Source organism: Stegostoma tigrinum, chromosome 3 (assembly GCF_030684315.1).
Source record: "Stegostoma tigrinum isolate sSteTig4 chromosome 3, sSteTig4.hap1, whole genome shotgun sequence".
NCBI classification, from domain to species: domain Eukaryota; kingdom Metazoa; phylum Chordata; class Chondrichthyes; order Orectolobiformes; family Stegostomatidae; genus Stegostoma; species Stegostoma tigrinum.
In genome coordinates, this window is record NC_081356.1 from 68,075,759 (window position 1) to 68,094,291 (window position 18,533).

Below are 18,533 nucleotides of genomic sequence, written 5' to 3' on the forward strand. Positions count from 1 at the left end.
GGCGAAATGCAAATTCAATAAAAATCTGCAATTAAAAATCAGCCTAGTGGTGACCAATTTGTCAAAATCCACCTGGTTCACTAATGTCCTACAGTGAAGAAAATCTGATATTCTTACCTGCTCTGATCTGATCTACAAGTGACTCCAGAACCACAGCAAAGTGGTTGGCTCCTAACTAAGCTCTGAAATGGACAGCAGAATTGATCAGTTCAAGGGCAACTAGGGTTTGACAACACATGCTAGCCTTGCCAGTACTGACCTCATCTCATACAATTACTTGTTTTTCCAATCAATGTCGTTACTATATATACTTGCTGTAAAGTAGGCTTTATGGCATTGAAATTCACTACTGTTGCAAACATTCCACAGGCCTGAACAGGCAGTGAAATGGCCAACAGATCCATTGCAGAAAAGCACGACCTACAATCTTCTCCCTGTGCATATCTGGTTCTCCTTCAGTCTCCATGTATCACTGATCCTTAAAGCACGCACTGTACACAATCACAAAAAAATGTGTTCTTCTTTAAAAGTACTAATGTAGTCATGGACCTAGAAGGACCAATATTGGCTGGAGTTTCACCTGGCAGGTAAGGAGATCAGAAATATGGTGCAGAGGAAGTCTTTCCTCATTAGATGGGGGAGAAAGCATAGCACAGCCCATTTACTTTTATAGACAAGTAAAAGCAGCATGTGCAAATATTCACTTATTTATCATTCTGTTCCAAAATTCAGATGGATTTTGGTTCTGATTTCTTTGTAGATTAAATTGAAATCTGTCACTGTGATATTTAATACTTAACCTGCAGCACTCAAAACAAAACATGTTATTCACCTCATTGCAATTAAAGGGCTATTGGAGAAGCAAAAATTTCTGTCAAGTTTGAATTTAAGAAGTAATTAAATTAGTCAGAGGTAGTAAGAACTGCAGATGCTGGAAACAGATAACAAGGTGTGGAGCTGGAGGAACACAGCAGGCCAGGCAGCATTAGAGGAGCCAGAAAGGTGACGTTTCGGGTCGAGACCCTTCTTTAGATTGGTCATGTGTTTTTTATTTGATAGAACAGCACATTCATAAAATTATCATAATACGTTTTTAGTATCCATTATCAACCTATTTTGCTCCTTAATGATGCCTGCCCACATTTGTTCTTTTTATTAATTCATGAGATGTTGGTGTTGCTGGCTTGGGCGGCATTTATTACCTATCCCTAATGGCCATGCAGTAGGTAGTTATGAGCTGCCTTCTTGAAAAGCTACAGTTCTTGGGATATAAGGAGACCTAACAGTGTTATTAGTGAATGATTTCTAGAATATTGGCACAGTAACACTGAACGAATGGCAAATAAGTTCCACAGTCAGATTGGTCTACGGTTTGACTGCCTTTATCTTTCTAGGTGGGACAGGTCACAGGTTGAAAGTTGTCAACGGAACCCTCAGTGCATGACAATGTATTTTTCTTTACATAGCACACACTGCTATCTCTAAGCATTCTGTTAAGGTGGCAACTTTTTTTTTCAATTCTTTCATGGGATATGGGCATCGCTGACGAGGTCCGTATATGTTGTCCATCCCAAAACTAGGGCTGTTAAAAAAGGCAGTTAAAAGTCAACCAAAATGCTGTAGGTCTGGAGTCCAAAACCAAACCAGATAAAGGGTGGCTTATTTCCGTCTCTAAAGAGCATGAGTGAACCAAGCAGCTTTTCACAACAATCGATGATAGTTGTCATACACATGATAACTGAGTCTAGCTTTCAATTCATTTTATTTCTTGGAATTAATTTCCACCAGCTACTGTGATGGGTTTTTTAAATTCATTCACTCCTGTGATATGGATATCGCTGGCTGGGCCAGCACTTTTTAACCCATCTTGAGTGTGAATATAGATATCCCTATTATGAACCTGTGTCCCCAGAATTTGCCTGGGTTTCTGACTTGTTAATCTAGCGACATTATCATTACACTGCTGCCACCTGTAAATCTACTAGTTCACACCCGAACTAAAGACCGCCATGAACAGGACCAATGTCACCTACAAGAGCCCCTGCAGAGATTGCAAGAAACACTACATCGGACAAACAGGAAGGAAACTAACAACAAGAGAACATGAACACCAACTGGCTACAAAAAGACATGACCAATACTCACTCATCTCAATCCACATGGACAGGGAGAGCCACGACTTCGACTGGGACAACACCTGAGACAAGCATGAGAAGTCCTGGAAGCATGGCAATCCACAAAGCAGGCTATTAATAAACACATTGAACTCGGCCCCATATGCATTCCACTACGGAAGAAACCCGGAAGTGAGGCAATACATCGCAACAGACCCCAGAGCTTAAAAACCAGGCAGGAAAGCACACAGACGCTTCATCAGAGGCAGCACTGAGGATGTTACCCAGCACAGTAACAAAACATCTGTGGAACAACAAACCAGCTCGGCGAGCCAACCAACCTCAACACCCACAACCTGAACTACAGATTTACTCCAACACCTTAGTTCACACATTACCGTATTCATTAGTTATAGAATGCACCCTACATAAAACATAAAAAAAATTTTTATGGCACCATTCACAATATCAGGATATCTCAAAGCAATATAGAGCTAATTACCTCTTGAAGTGCAGTCATTCTTATAGGAAACACATTAGTCAATTTATAAACATTCAACTTACATGTTATAACATTCAACATACCTTTCATTATCAAGGATTGGCTTTCAAACAGAAGGAGAAGTGATGTCTGGAAACTCAAATTTCCAACACGAATCACAAATAGAATCTGAATAAGTGAAAATGCACTGTAATTGAAAACAATTTATATTCAAGTAAATATATTTTGTTTTTTGAAGGATAGAATTGTTATTACATGCAACAGATTCTGTCAAGAAACTCCAACATTTGAGAATTAAATATGAGAAGATTTAAAGAGAATACCATTTCCATAGGTTCAGAAATTCAAAATAAGTTCAATTTCTTATTCAGTAACTTAAGCTTTAAGTTCTGTAAAGAGATTTAATTAATACTTATAATGAGTTTAGGTTATTACAGTGCTATTTTGTTGAACTTTGATATAAGACTGCATCTTTTTATTTTTCAATATTTTGACTGTGGACTGAAATGGGAAAGGGTCTGTTTTGAAAACCGAACATTGTGGAAGAGTTTGCTACACTTGTAAAAAGCAGGTACTGGCACTCATTGGGAGTGATAATCACATTGCTTTTTTGTTGAGCGGCAGGAAGAGGTTACTATGGATGAACTACAGCCATGGGGACTGCACAATTGGAGATGGGGTCAGCAATGCGTAAGTGACTGATCTATGGAGTGATGACAAGTTACAGGCTTCTGCAAGACAATTCCACAACAAGGTGATTGGTTCTATGCAGCTGACGAACTCGGAAATATGAAAGATATAAGCAGACACCTTCAGACCTCCAGGAGGGGAAACAATGTCCTTTTCTCTGCAGTTAAACAAAACACATAAAACCTGTATAAAACCAGTTAATTCACCCCACCTCTTCCTCCGTTACATTGATGACTGTATCGGCGCCGCCTCTTGCTCCCCAGAGGAGCTCGAACAGTTCATCCACTTCACCAACACCTTCCACCCCAACCTTCAGTTCACCTGGGCCATCTCCAGCACATCCCTCACCTTCCTGGACCTCTCAGTCTCCATCTCAGGCAACCAGCTTGTAACTGATGTCCATTTCAAGCCCACCGACTCCCACAGCTACCTAGAATACACCTCCTCCCACCCACCCTCCTTCCTGCAAAACTTCCATCCCCTATTCCCAATTCCTCCGCCGCATCTGCTCCCAGGATGAGGCATTCTACTCCCGCACATCCCAGATGTCCAAGTTCTTCAAGGACCGCAACTTTCCCCCCACAGTGGTCGAGAACACCCTTGACCGCGTCTCCCGCATTTCCCGCAACACATCCCTCACACCCCGCCCCCGCCACAACCGCCCAAAGAGGATCCCCCTCGTTCTCACACACCACCCCACCAACCTCCGGATACAACGCATCATCCTCCGACACTTCCGCCATCTACAATCCGGCCCCACCACCCAAGACATTTTTCCATCCCCACCCTTGTCTGCTTTCCGGAGAGACCACTCTCTCTGTGGCTCCCTTGTTCGCTCCACACTGCCCTCCAACCCCACCACACCCAGCACCTTCCCCTGCAACCGCAGGAAATGCTACACTTGCCCTCACACCTCCTCCCTCACCCCTATCCCAGGCCCCAAGGTGACTTTCCATATTAAGCAGAGGTTCACCTGCACATCTGCCAATGTGGTATACTGCATCCATTGTACCCGGTATGGCTTCCTCTACATTGGGGAAATCAACCGGAGGCTTGGGGACCGCTTTGCAGAACACCTCCGCTCAGTTCGCAATAAACAACTGCACCTCCCAGTCGCAAACCATTTCCACTCCCCCTCCCATTCTTTAGATGACATGTCCATCATGGGCCTCCTGCAGTGCCACAATGTTGCCACCCGAAGGTTGCAGGAACAGCAACTCATATTCTGCTTGGGAACCCTGCAGCCCAATGGTATCAATGTGGACTTCACCAGCTTCAAAATCTCCCCTTCCCCCACCGCATCCCTAAACCAGCCCAGTTCGTCCCCTCCCCCCACTGCACCACACAACCAGCCCAGCTCTTCCCCTCCACCCACTGCATCCCAAAACCAGTCCAACCTGTCTCTGCCTCCCTAACCTGTTCTTCCTCTCACCCATCCCATCCTCCCACCCCAAGCCGCACCTCCATCTCCTGCCTACTAACCTCATCCCACCTCCTTGACCAGTCCGTCTTCCCTGGACTGACCTATCCCCTCCCTACCTCCCCACCTATACTCTCCTCTCCACCTATCTTCTTTTCTCTCCATCTTCGGTCCGCCTCCCCCTCTCTCCCTATTTATTCCAGAACCCTCACCCCATCCCCCTCTCTGATGAAGGGTCTAGGCCTGAAACGTCAGCTTTTGTGCTCCTGAGATGCTGCTGGGCCTGCTGTGTTCATCCAGCCTCACATTTTATTATCTTGGATTCTCCAGCATCTGCAGTTCCCATTATCACAGTTAATTTTCCCTCACCAGTTGCAGTAAGCTGATGCTTTTAAACAATAAATCAGAGACTTCAAAAGTCATGAACCAGTCATTCTGTGCCTCTTACAAGCAAGTGAAAGTACCTAGAAAAGAGAGATCGAGGAGCAGCCAATCCTGGCAGGTCAAAAGGATCATCTGAGTGAACCCAGTGAACAGAGCCATTGAACTGCCCTTCTCGATTTTCCCTCCACCCTTAATACCATTTTTTTTTTCCCGTGTGTCTGTTTGTGCAAGTAGGGGGCATTTTCAAATTGGTTAGAGTTTTAACCAATACAGTTATCTGTCAATCGTTTATAACCATTTACGGTTTAGAGTACAGAAACCTGGTATATGCTTACTGTCAACCTGGATCTAAAAAGACAAGCAAATTAGGGAATTTTGCGCACTTCTACAAAATCTTTAAATTTTGTGAAGACTCCAGGAATAGCATTGCTTAATTTCCAGTGCGCTATCTCAGTGAGGCAAGACATTGTACACCTTAAATCAGTTGCTGTATTGAAGGAATGTTATGGAACATTTAAGAATAGGAAAGGTGGCAGAGAGAGCCCGGATTAAGTGAGAACTGAAATTTTGATTTATTAATGGTGACGTGAGACGCAGAGTTTCATTCAGCATCGTGTTTGTGAAGTGTTGGGCTTCATGGTGAGAAATGACAGATTCTCCACTTGTTAAGCATCTCTGTCATGAATACTCATGAGCATAAAAATTTTATAGCTACATCCCACCTTCAAGATAAAGTCAGCACCAAATGATAAGCTTGTGGACCCACGAACTCCTGGTTCATGTTATTTTAAAGGTTGAACTTTGTGACAGAAGGAAGGGGAACTAAGGAAAGATGTTTTACATGAACCTGGGGCTCAAGATCAGCAAAGGGAAGTCAGTGGTAACATGGGTATGGAATCAGATCGGGGCATAGAGGAGTGGAGGAGGAATGCAAAGGCGAACAGTCACTGATGAAGAGGCGTAAAATGAGAGTAAGGCTTAAGTTTCTGGATGTGATGGAAACAGTCAGTCAAGATGAATGAATGAGGAGCCTAAAGAAAGGACTACTGTCCTCACGTGAGTCCGTCACAGGATGTCGGGTGGCAGAGTCACCACAGGACTTTGAATTCACCTACAACACTTCAATTATTTCTGCTGAGAGAGATGTCCTTTAAAATGCATTGCATGGAAGGCCAGCTGAGTCTGCAAGTTCAGCTGTGTCCCAGAGTGGTGGGTACAACATTGGTCAGTAATATGAACATTCAAAGAGTGAGCATACAAACACTTCATTGTTTCTTCCACAATAAAGAAGTGTCCGTAGCTCCCTCATAATCTTCAATGTGGGCCAACCATAAGGCAGCCAATTAGCCTCTGAATGAGCAAGTCTCAACAAATAACAGTGCTGAAGAAATGAACAAAGTGAAACTAATGTAGTGTGAACTAATTATAAGGTTTAAAACACCAGTGCCACTTTTGTACTCTCATTATATGTTTGGCAAAGTAGGTAGACAGGAAAGTTAGGGCCATGATCCAAAGTCTCCCTGTTTGACCAGGAGATTCTGCCTATTCTTGCTCCATTGCAAATGAAAAGATTTCTCCACCATGTGAACCCACTCACATGCCATAATGTCACTGGCACTTTAAGTTTTAATTGTAGTTGTGTGGGATCAGCAAAACACAGCAAAAGTGGCGAACACTTTGTGTTCTGCTGTTGGGAACAGTGCACCACTGATAAAATTCCCTGAGTAGAAAGAAAAATAAATTGTAATTTACCAAATTGTTCTGATGGACTTAAATAAAAGGATATTTGTTTGGCATTCATCAACGTGAAATAATCTGACAGAACAGTTTATCATAACTTTTTATTTTGCAGCAGACTTGGCAAAGATCTTGAAACTGTGATTCGCAAAGAATCTCAAAGTCCAGCAGCACAAGCTTCCTCTGCACAGATCCACTCAGGTCAGGCTGAGCATGTGACTTAGCACTTTTTGATCAACTGCTAAAGCATCTCTAGTATTTGGATGAAATATGAATCCTCCCATTGTGGAAAGTAAAAGCATTTTTATTTTCTCAGCGGAGCTTCCTGTTGATGGTTTTGGTGTTTTACAGAGAACAAAAAAAATCATTATTTAACTTGCTTGGAATCTAGCCACAAGTTAAGGTGAAACATAAACCTTTCTAGCAGTACTCCAGCTAATTGATTCTTTGGATACGTTTAAAGCATAGTACATCCTCTGGGATATTGTCTCCGTGTAAGCAGTCCCTCAACAAGACTGGCAGCACAAGTGGCTAGTAATTAGTAGCCAGAAAATGTTTTATTTACGGTTTGTAAATCCGCTCTTGCTCCATCAGAAGCATCACCTTTGGTAAATTCTGTAAGTTCAACACAGAGGAAAAGCCCTGTGGGAAGCATAGACGGAATGCAAACACCAGCCCAAGGATTGGGGTACAATTTAAAGAATTGAAATATTTTGTTACACAAGAGGAACTTTGTATAAAGGGAAGGTCAGTAGTTAATTGGTGAAGCAAATCAAATTGGGCTGGATCCTTGTCCAAATTTGCTTTTAGAAGCATGAAACTTAATGAAATTAAGAAAGAGCAAGAAACTTAATCCACTAAAAGAATTAAACTGAGGTGAATAGGTTTGAGCTAAGTAGCTTAAAGAATTGTAATTGAAAGTTTTCAGGGCAATGCATGATAAAACTAGTCAAAGGTAAAACAGGGGGCTAACTGTGCAAAATAACTTGAGGTCCCTTAAAATTTTTATGCTCATGTGTAAGGTACAAGGAGAGGTGGATAACTTGGTGAAGAAGGTATATGAGATACTTGGCTTTATTTGTCGAGGCATAGAGTTTAAGAGCAGGGGAATAATGCTGAAACGATATAAAATGTTGCTTAGACTGCAGCTAGAGTATTGCGAGCAGTTCTAGAATCCACATTATAGGAGGGGCATGATAACACTAGACAGGGTACAGAGGAGACTTAACAGGATTGTGCCTGGGCGAGAGAGTTTCAGTTATTAAGAGAGATTGGACAGACTGGGTTGTTTTCCTGAGGTGTGACATAATTGAGATGTATAAAATTTTGAAGAGCATAGTCGGTAGGATAGATGGGAAAAAAATCTTTTGCTTGGTGGGCAAAGATTTAAGAAATGGGGCAGAAAGTTTAAAGGAGATGTGAGGAAATATATTTTCAGTCACAGGTTGGTGCGAGTGTGGAACTCACTGCCTTTTAGGGTGGTGGAGGCAGAAACCCCCATGCTTTGCAATGCTAAAACATACAAAGCTATTGGCAAAGTGTTGAAAAATGGGACTAGAATAGTTAGGTGGTTGTTTCTGATCAGTATGGACGTGTTGGGCCAAAAGGCCATTTTCTGGCTGTAGACATCGATGACACTCTAACTGTACGCATCCTTGTCTGAAATAAGTAGAGGCTAGAATTCAAGCTGCAATTATTCCACAGACTATCATAAGAGGCTTGGAGAGACATATTTTCCCTTCTACTCTATAGCTAATACATATCCTTTTATTACTGCAGGTGAGTTTGGACTATAACAGGCTAGATAGCATACAAACAAGAAGTACTCAGAATAAGAGAAGGAAAACAGATGTGAGATGCTGGGTTCTTCTAAGCCATCTCATGGTGACATATTCCACAATCAGTCAAGCTTTAGTCGTCTGATGTATAAAACTAGTAACAGAAGCCTAGACTGCCAATGAAAATAAATTTATCAGTTTCCCTAGTTACAATCACACGTCAGTGTGTTTTGCACAAATAACTGGGAGGGAACATGTCCTGAGTGAGACACAGCCTGAACGACTGCATGGTTTTGAGGATTTGGTGCACTGTGGAAATTCGGTGCAGAGGGACAGAGATTTTTTTTTTGCTTTTTGTTTTGTTCATTGTTTATGTCTTTTTTTGTTTATCATTGGTAAGGCTGTTTTCTTCAGCTTCAAGTGAGCAGAGGGAGGGGAGTCCAAATTTAACAGCAGTATCTTAAAGGGTCTGCTTATTGGGAGCACAAATAAAACAATGATATCGCAAGAAAGTGGTCTGCTGATCAGTTCATTTTTTTAAAAAAAACATATTTGTTAATAGCACAGTGGCCCAGTGGTTAGCACTGCTGCCTCACAGTGCCAGAAATTCAGGTTCGATTCTGCCCTCAGGCAACTGTCTGCATGGAGCTTGCACATTCTCCCCGAGTCTGCATGGGTTTTCTCCAGGTGCTCTGGTTTCCTCTCACAGTACAAAGATGTTATGGTTAGGTGGATTGGCCATGCTAAATTGCCCATAGTGTTCAGGGATGTGTAGATTAAGTTGGATATAAGGGGATTGGTCTGGGTGGGGTGTTCTGAGGATTGGTGCAGGCATTTTGGGCCAAAGAGCCTATTTCCACACTGCAGGGATTCTTGATTATATTTTTTGGAAGAAGGGATTAATTGAAATATCACAGGAATAAGTGAAAGTCAGAGACAATATAATAAAGTAATATAAATAAGCAAAATGGTATTCTTGCATAAGAACAGTTTCTTTTTACAAGTGATGTAACAAAGTGCCAGTGAGGAAGTCATGCCAGCAGAGCTCAAACTCGTGATATGCTCCTCCTGTGTTACGTGGCAAATCATAGCTGCTTCAGTTGTCCCTCACGACCAAGTTTACAGGAAGTACTACAGAGGCAGCTACTGGTTAACTGCATTTGAGATGTCATAAAAAACATGTTCGGCGAGGTGGTCACGCCACAGGTGAAGACCAACCAAGCAGAAAGTGTTCGGGTGACCACCAGATAGAGATAAGGAAGGCAGATAGTGTAGGAATCCCCTGTGGACGTTTCACCTTTCTAAGCAAGAGGGGAAGAAGAATAATGGCAGGGTTTTGTGGTAAGGTATTTAATCGTAAACAAACACACTGACATTTCTGCAACTGAGAAACAGATTCCAGGTTAGTGTAAATAAAAGCTGAAACAACTGTGGTTGCTGTATATCAAAATCAAAAACAGAAGTTGCTAGAAAATCTCAGCAGGTTTGGCAGCAACTGTGTTGAAAAAAAAATCAGAGTTAATGTTTCAGGTCTGGTGATCCTTCTTCAGAACAGTTTGGAGGAAGGGTCACCAGACCCGAAACATTAATTCTGTTTTTTTTTCCCTTCACAGATGCTGTCAGACCTGCTGAGCTTCTCCAGCAAATTCTGTTTTTGTTCCAGGTTGGTGTGTTGGGTCCATGGTGCCAAGGTCAGGGATGTTAATGAGTGGTTGTAGGGTATTCTGAAGGGGAAGAGCTAATAGCCAGAGATCATGTTGGTACCAATAACTTAAGTAGAAAAGAGATGAAATCCTAGAGTGGAATTTAGGGAGTAGGGAAGGAGATTCAAGAAGAGGACCACTTTTGATATCACATGTTAATAAGTACAGAAGTAAGAGATTAGTCCAGACGAATGCACAGCTGGAGATGTGGTGCAGGATGGAGGGATTTAGAGTTCTGGGATATTGGGACCATTTTTGGAGGTGGTGGGGGGACCTGTGCAAGGTGGACAGGTTGCACCTGAACTGGAATGGGACCAGCATTCTTGGAGGGAGGTTTGTTAGTGCTGATGGGGAGGTTTTACACTAACTTGGTGCGAGTAGCATCCAGAGAGAAGGTTCAGCAGGGAAATCTGAACAGTAGAGACAGCAAGGAAATCGAGAAGGCACCAAAATGATACACCCGTTAAGGCACAAGGAATTTGGGAAAGTCTGAATGGTATTTAGAAAAGCAGTTTGATAAAAATGGCTGATGAGTTGAGGGCACAAATTAAAACATGGTGGTATGATGTAATTACTGTCACTGGGACATAGTTGAGAGAGCGGTAGGATTGGTAGCTCAATATTCCAGGATACAGTGTCTTCAGGTGAGAGAGAAAAAGAGATAAAACAACAGTAGGCATCGAAATATTAATCAGGGAATCAGTTACAGCAGTAAGGAGGGATGTCATCTTCAAAGGTTCCTGAACTGAAGCCATAAGGGTAGAACCTGAAAATAAAAAAAGATCAATCATTTTACTGGGAGAGCACTATGGGCCCCCAACAGTCCAAGAGAAATAGAAGAGCAAGTATGTGAGCAAATTTCAGAAAAGCGAGAAAGTAAACTTCCCAAACGATAACTGCTGTAATCATTATATGAAAGAGGGATGAGAATTTTTATGCATCCAGAACAGCTTTTTAAGTCAGTATGTTGTACAAGATGCTACAAGGTGGATGGGGGGGGGGGGGGGGGGGAGACATCCTGGTAGGTTATAAATATACAAAGTTGGACATTGCTGAGAAAGCTGTTTGTCTTAACACTCATCAGGACAAACTGCAAGAATGCCAAATAAAGGGCAACAACATTAATTCTACATGGGACGAGAGAGTTAATTGGTTGACAACACTGGGCTCTGATTGGTTGAGGCATCATCATGAGAAATGTATCGGTTAATGATAACTAAATTTAACAGCCAGGCTTGTTTAAATTTTAAGCCATATAGGTTGACTCTGATTGGACAGAACATTGTGCTAAGAAACGAACCAGAGAACCACTACTACATATTTTGTTGAATTGAAACAGGTACAGGGTATGTACATGTTCCTTCTGTTTGCAAGGAGTAGGGCCCTGTGCCCTTCTGTATATAGCTTCTAGTACACATAGGTGTGCCAGACTGTGAGCCTGGCTAACAATTCTAAATTATCATTGTAATTCTTTGCACACTTGGGAATGTTTTGCAAATACTGTCCCCTGTGGAATTATATCTAATTCTGGAGGTTGTGTTGTGAACATTGTAAGCATGGACTGGTTGGAGATGGTCAGTACATTGCTTCTTGTGAACAGCTGAAGAGATATGCTGTTTACCCAATCTGTCTCAGATTACCTTCAAAGTTCAAGATATCTCAAAGGTTCAAGCAACAGCAAAGTGGAGGTAATAGCAACACAAGTGGTTTTCGCCACTAGTGAAAAGCTACTATCAACTCAAAAAGACATTCTGACAACCATACAAATGAGCAAAGTGATATATGAATTTCCGTGCTGGTGTGATATTAGCTATGTAGGCTGTGTGTCCCAAAGATAGGCGAAAAGAGTCAACTAGCATTCCCAATCAGCTGCTTACATTCCAGTGCATTCTCCATGGTAGCACCTTTACTAATCAGCATTTAGTTGGCAAGCAATCAGCATTTTCATTGAATTAAGTTTTTCCCTTCGGCTAAGCAGGAATGTGTTGTGAGGAAGATATAAAGATTTGTTCAGAAGGATTTGGACAGGCTTAGTGGCTGTGCTTGAACTTTGCAGACCAAATATAATGTGAAAAAGGGTGAAGTTGTCCACTTTGATGGGAAGAACATTCTGCAGAAGGGTCACTGGGCCTGAAATGTTAACTCTAACTTCTCTCCACAGATGCTGCCAGACCTGCTGAGCTTTTCCAGCCATTTCTGTTTTTGTTTCTGATTTCCAACATCTGCAGTTCTTTCAGTTTTTATTTAATAGAAAAAACAGATGGGCAGAGTTTTTCTTAAATACTGAGAAGTTGGAAAGCATAGATGTGCAAAGGGACCCAGGCATCCTTATTGATAAGTCACTGAGGGCTAACGTACAGTTGCACCAAACTATTAAGAAAGCTAGTAGAATGTTAGCCTTTATTGAAAGAGGATTTGAATACAGGAGCAGTGAAATTTTGTCTCAATTGTATAGCAGCTTTGTCAGTCCACACCTGGAGCATTGTATGCAGTTTAGGTCTCTTTATCTCATGAAAGGTATTGCTGCAATAGACAGAACACAACAGACATTCACCAGGCTTGTTCCCTGGTTGTGGAAACTGTCCAATGAAGACAGTCTGTGTAATCTGGCCCTATATTCATTGCAATTTTGAAGGAGAGGCAATGTCTTTGAATCTTACAAAATACTTAAAGGGATAGAGATGCAGGTAAGATATTTCCCCTGACTGGGGAGTCTAAGAGGCACAAAATAAATAAGGGGATGCCATTTAGGACTAACATATTAATTGTTTTTTTACACAGAGGGCGTTGAATATTCAGAATTCTTTATCCCTGGAGAGCTGTGAAAGCTTAGTCACTGAGTATATTTAGGGGTTGATAAATTATTACCAATGGCATAAAACAATTTGGGGATACTGTAAGTAAAAAGCATTGAAATATTCAATCAACCAGAAGCATATTAAATGGTGCAGTAGATTCATTAGACAGAGTGGACTACTGAGTGAGTGTTCAGGAAAAAGTGACATTCACCATATATGCGATATCAGTCATACCTCTCACATTCAGCAGTATAACCAGCCAATAAACACCTGAAATATCTTTAAATTGCCAGCTGCTTTCCACAGGGAATTCATGATTTTCACTGGTCTGAAGAAACAAGGCATCCGTTACCTCCATGATACAATTGCAAACTGCAAGCTAAGGGGGCTGATAAATATCGACAGAAACGATCAGCAGTAGCAATGTGATGCATAGCTGATTCTGCTAATTGTGCGTCACTTTTTATTTTGTGCACATGCACAGTAAGGGGCATCTTACAAGAGATCTTTTCGATCAATGTGCATTCCTGCATCTTACAGGGAAACACCGCAAAACAAAGGCAATGGATAGATACTCTAAGCAGGGGACATTGTCGTACTGAAAATGAATTTTAGAGCCATCAAGTCATATGCATACAGACTAACAAAAACATAAGGTATATGACCGTAATAGCCTGGCATGTGGTTAATGTACATGTTGTCAGTACCACAGATACCACCTTGGAAGATATATGTAACAGGTGCCTTTAAACCAGACAGTATGGCACAAGTCAATTGTGACTAATGTGCATTGGATGTCCTGCATCACATTAATGGCTTCTTGATATGACTGTGCAGAATCCCTCTGCTATTTTCACTATTCCAATGTCAATTTTATTCCTCTCTCTCTCCTCAGCTAAAAGGCTCACATTCTGGCTCCTTTCCCCATTGCCAGTCATACCTTGGTTTACAACTATTCTTCACCTGCATCTCTCTGCAGTGAGCTTCAGCTGACTACTTCCTGCTTGAGTTATCAGATGCAAATTAGAACAAGGTTTTGCAATGGCTTTTGCTCTATCTCGTAGAACTAAAGCCAACTGTGAACTACTGCAGGCTCACCAGAAGTAGCTAATTTGGCAAGACCAGACAGTGAACCTTACAGTTCTATACAGCTCAATAACTCACACCTTTAACCAGCTCAACCTCCAGAAGCTCATCTTTCCTCTTTTGAATTTAATTCAAGAGGTCACTATAAAAAAAACCCTCCAATTCAAAGTGAAGAAAAGCACAAGGTCCATTAGTGTAAACTATTCTCATCTTTACTTTATCAGTATTTTTTTTAAGTTTAAATGCCACTCAAGTAGATGCAGATTTCAATCCCATTTTCAAAACCCTTACAACCTAGAAAATACTTGACAGCTCCTAGCAGGATAAAGCAACACCTTTTGCCTGGTTATCCAATTTTCTCAAAAGCAGTGACAGTTATTAGCTTGTAGACAGCATAAAAGAACCTCTTATCTCAAACCTGCTAGCCTTAATGTATTGTTAATGATTAGCATCCAGTCAGAAACAGCAATGGAAAAGGGAGTGTAAATCTGCAAGTCACAGATACACGTCTGCATTTTATACTTGTCATAAAAATCAAATGCATTTACTAAACCCCTGACGTTTGCATTTTGACAGAAATAGAATATTATTCTTGAAATCAAGAATGAAAAATGCATACACAACATGCTTCACATATTTGTCCAAAATCTGTCTTATGCTGTGCTATCATGTTTACTGCAGGGACAACATTTAGATTTGAGTGATATTCTATTCTCTTACATGAATAGTTATTCATTTTCTCCAACCCGTGTTGTTGAGTAAGGACTAAATGTACAAATGATAACATCTTGGTTTCCTTATAACATTAGATCAAAGGTCTTACATAAACTGGAATTTCATTTCAACTTTCATTATATGATACGAAAAAGTATAGAAAAAATTACTGGAACATTCAATATTTGTTTTATGTCAATCAAATGATTCAGTTAGTTAAGTTGAAAGTCAAATGCAGCTGTATAAGAAATGAAATTTACAGAACAGTACCATGACTAATGTAAGCACAGTGCCGCACTTTCAAATCTTCAAGTGAGACAATTGCTAACACAACAAGGTACAGGAGCAATACAGTACAACCTATTGATCTAAAAAGACTTATTTTCAGCAGTGACCCACTTTTACAGTATTCTCATAATCAGTTTGATGCTCAATGATACTTGACAAGTCCCACAGGTTTACAGGGGAGTGCCGGATGCCAAGTCTACCCTTCCTTCCGATTTCAATACCAGGCTGAACTAACTATTTTTCTCAGGAGGTTTTATACTTTTCATCATGCAAAAATATCAAAGAACTTTTGTAACTGCTGGAAGGCCAGCATAAAGTTAAATGTCTACCCAGCAAATAACTCAACACAGAGATCAAGACTTGACATCTGACAACTGTGATTACACCACTCGTCTTTTTTTTAAAAAGACAGATAAAGATTATTAGACGATGTCTTGTGGTGCAGTGGGTCCCTGTACCTTCACCAGAAGCTCCAAGTTCAAGTCCTGCTCCAGGACATGATGGTCAAGGATGGTGTGCTCATAAGGAGAGACGGTGGTGTGGTGGTAACTCCACTGGATCAGTAACTTAGAGGCCCAGACCAACATTCTGGGGGCATGAGTTCAAATTCTACCAGGGCATGTGGTGAAATTAATGAATGTGAAATCAAAATGATGACCATAAAACCCATTCATTTCACTAATACCCTCTACAGATGAAATGTTCCCCCTCTGCATAGCTCTCAATAGCCGCACTAATCAAGGACATTTAGGAATGGCCAACAAATGGGGGACTTGCCCACAACTCATGAAAGAATAAACAAAAAATGCAGTGTTTATGTTAGGTGGCAGCAGAAGGACCTGGGACAGGGGGAATATAGCACTTTCCAGGGCTCAAGGGAGCCTGCAGTGCTTCTCCTGTGTAAGAGTGGGATTCTTGGTCATCCAAGTTAAAGAAGAAAATTAGAGCTTGTACCAACGCTCCAAGCTGCAAAACTGTATTGTCATTTGCCTGCTGGTCTTCATGTTGGGTGTGAACCCAACTGCTACACATTACATTGGGCATTTGTAAAGAATTCCAAATGCAATAAAATAGAATCCTAACTTAGCATTTTGTTAACATTGCTTATTTAGTCTGAAGACAGGTGACATAATATTGATAACAACGAGAGTATTTTTTTCTGATGTCTACATATGAATAAACGTTAAATCTACAAACTTACTTATGCTTCGGCATTAATATGCCACCAAGGCATGATCCAAGAATAGAAAATCCCATTGCAACTATTCCAGTCCATAGGCCCAGTTCTGCTGGAGAGAAACCGTGCTCCAGTAAAAACAGGGGAAACATGCTGACAGTACCCTGTTCTCCTGAAAATAGACAGTAGAATTGATGCATTAGCCAATATAATTACACACTATTTCAACAATAATAAATGAGACTGTCTTGTGGTTTGAATAAAAGTATCCTAATGATTTAAAGCATTGGATGCAAAAGGATCTTTGAATTCATCAATGCTTTTAGTTTGTACACATGTATTATTTCCTAATGACATTTTAAAGACATCTTTTCGACCAAAGCAAGAGTTGGGCAGTGGCAGGGAAGTGTGATTATCTGAAGGCCCATTTCAATCAGAATAGTCTTCTTCAGGATCAAACAATGGGAAAACAAAACAGATGTTAGTGTGGCCATTTTTGTATTCCCTCCTCTCGATAACTAGTGCTATACCATCAACAATGATTACAGTTAATGATCTTTAGTTAATCTCTGCAAATATGTCTCACAGACTTCATTAAAAATACTGGGAACAATTTAACTTCACAGAGAAAAATACCTTGTGTATTGATTAATTGTAAAGTGTAACACTTTGCTCCACATAACATGTGCCAAGTATTCTTATTTTTGTGCAATTATTGTGAACTTTCTGTAATATCAGGACTAAGGATCACTTGGTAATGGACAGAACAATACGACGTCAGGCATGCGACATCAACATCAAGTGCCCACAAATATGATTCTAACTTACCACAACCTTAGAAAAATATCTGTTTTATGGTGTGTCATTCCAGATTTTAATGGTATTTTCATTTATGAAATAAGGCAGTAATAACATTTGCAACAGAGCTAGTATGAAAACGAAACAGCATGAATGAAAATCATTGAAAAATTAATTTATCATTAATTATAGTATCATCCAAAGTTGCAACTGTCAATAACTCCATTGAATTCTAATATTTTATTTCAAATTTCCGTAGAGTCCCTTCTTGACTCAGACAACTTCTAGCAAGACGTTTTCAAAAACTAACTGGTGTACAAAAATTTGTGCTATTATATAAACATTTAATCATAGGCGATTGGCAACCATTGTAGCATTTTTGAATTTTGCTTTTGTGATATTGTAACTTAAGAATTATAACAATAAAATCAGTTTTGATAAATCAATCCCACTGCACATTTTCTCAGTAACTCTCACTTTTTACCACAGAAGACTAATTACGTTTTGGTTCAAATTTCACTGTTCAATTCCTTCAGGCTTCTCTTATTTCTGGCTTAATATTTTAACAAAACAAAAAATCGCTGGTATTTGACTGCTTTATCACTGTGAGCTCTGTTTTATTCAGATTTTTGAAATTCCCCAACTTTGTTATCACAATAAAATGACTTGCTACAGGTTACATTAAATGAAAGGAACTTTAATACTGTTAAATCATGACACCAGGAAGATTGGTATTTATGTTTTATATGTGGTCCGATGACTCAGCTCTCGGTTACTTACAAACATTGTACCATAACTATCAGAAGAGTCATTTCACTACAGGTAAAGGTAAATGATTGGAAGACAGGGCTACTTTCTCATTAGACAGATAGGCGGATAACTGGTGGTGGTTCAACCTGACGGTCAACAGGCCTCAGGCAAGGGACGAGGTTGAGGAGAGTCCTCACGGTAACCTCAGTTAGTGCAGGAATTGAATCAGTGCTGTTAGCATCACTGCATCGCATACCAGCTGTCCAGCCAACTGAGTTATCTAACCACCAATCATTTCACTATAATGTCCTTAAGGCAGGTACATAATATTTCGATGCAAACTGGTCACTAAGTATCATTTGCTGGATATATCATAACTGAATACTAAAGATAAAGGTAAAAACCTACTCCATACATTTCCTTAAATGCTAGTAATTCTGTAAATGTAGTAATCCAGACAGATTACCTGCGGGGAGTCTATTTTTAGTAATCCGTCTGGTGCTGTTGTAATTGTGGACTTTTGGATTACTACTAAAGTCTGGTCCCATTGGTTACTGAAACTACAACTGGGACTTGTAACATGGTACTATGATA

The 18,533-nt window shown here is 40.5% G+C and overlaps 1 protein-coding gene across 2 annotated transcripts in view; it reads right to left on the minus strand.

Moving 5' to 3' along the window:
• mfsd3 (major facilitator superfamily domain containing 3) overlaps positions 1 to 18,533 on the minus strand; it is a 117,664-nt gene that overhangs the window by 72,176 nt on the left and 26,955 nt on the right. For both annotated transcript variants that reach the window (XM_048527551.2, XM_059644659.1), the window contains exons 4-5: positions 16,416 to 16,563; positions 2,700 to 2,803 (exon numbers count right to left, since the gene is read on the minus strand). In XM_048527551.2, the coding sequence (XP_048383508.1) occupies positions 2,700 to 2,803; positions 16,416 to 16,563 (252 nt within the window). The remainder of the gene's footprint in view (positions 1 to 2,699; positions 2,804 to 16,415; positions 16,564 to 18,533) is intronic.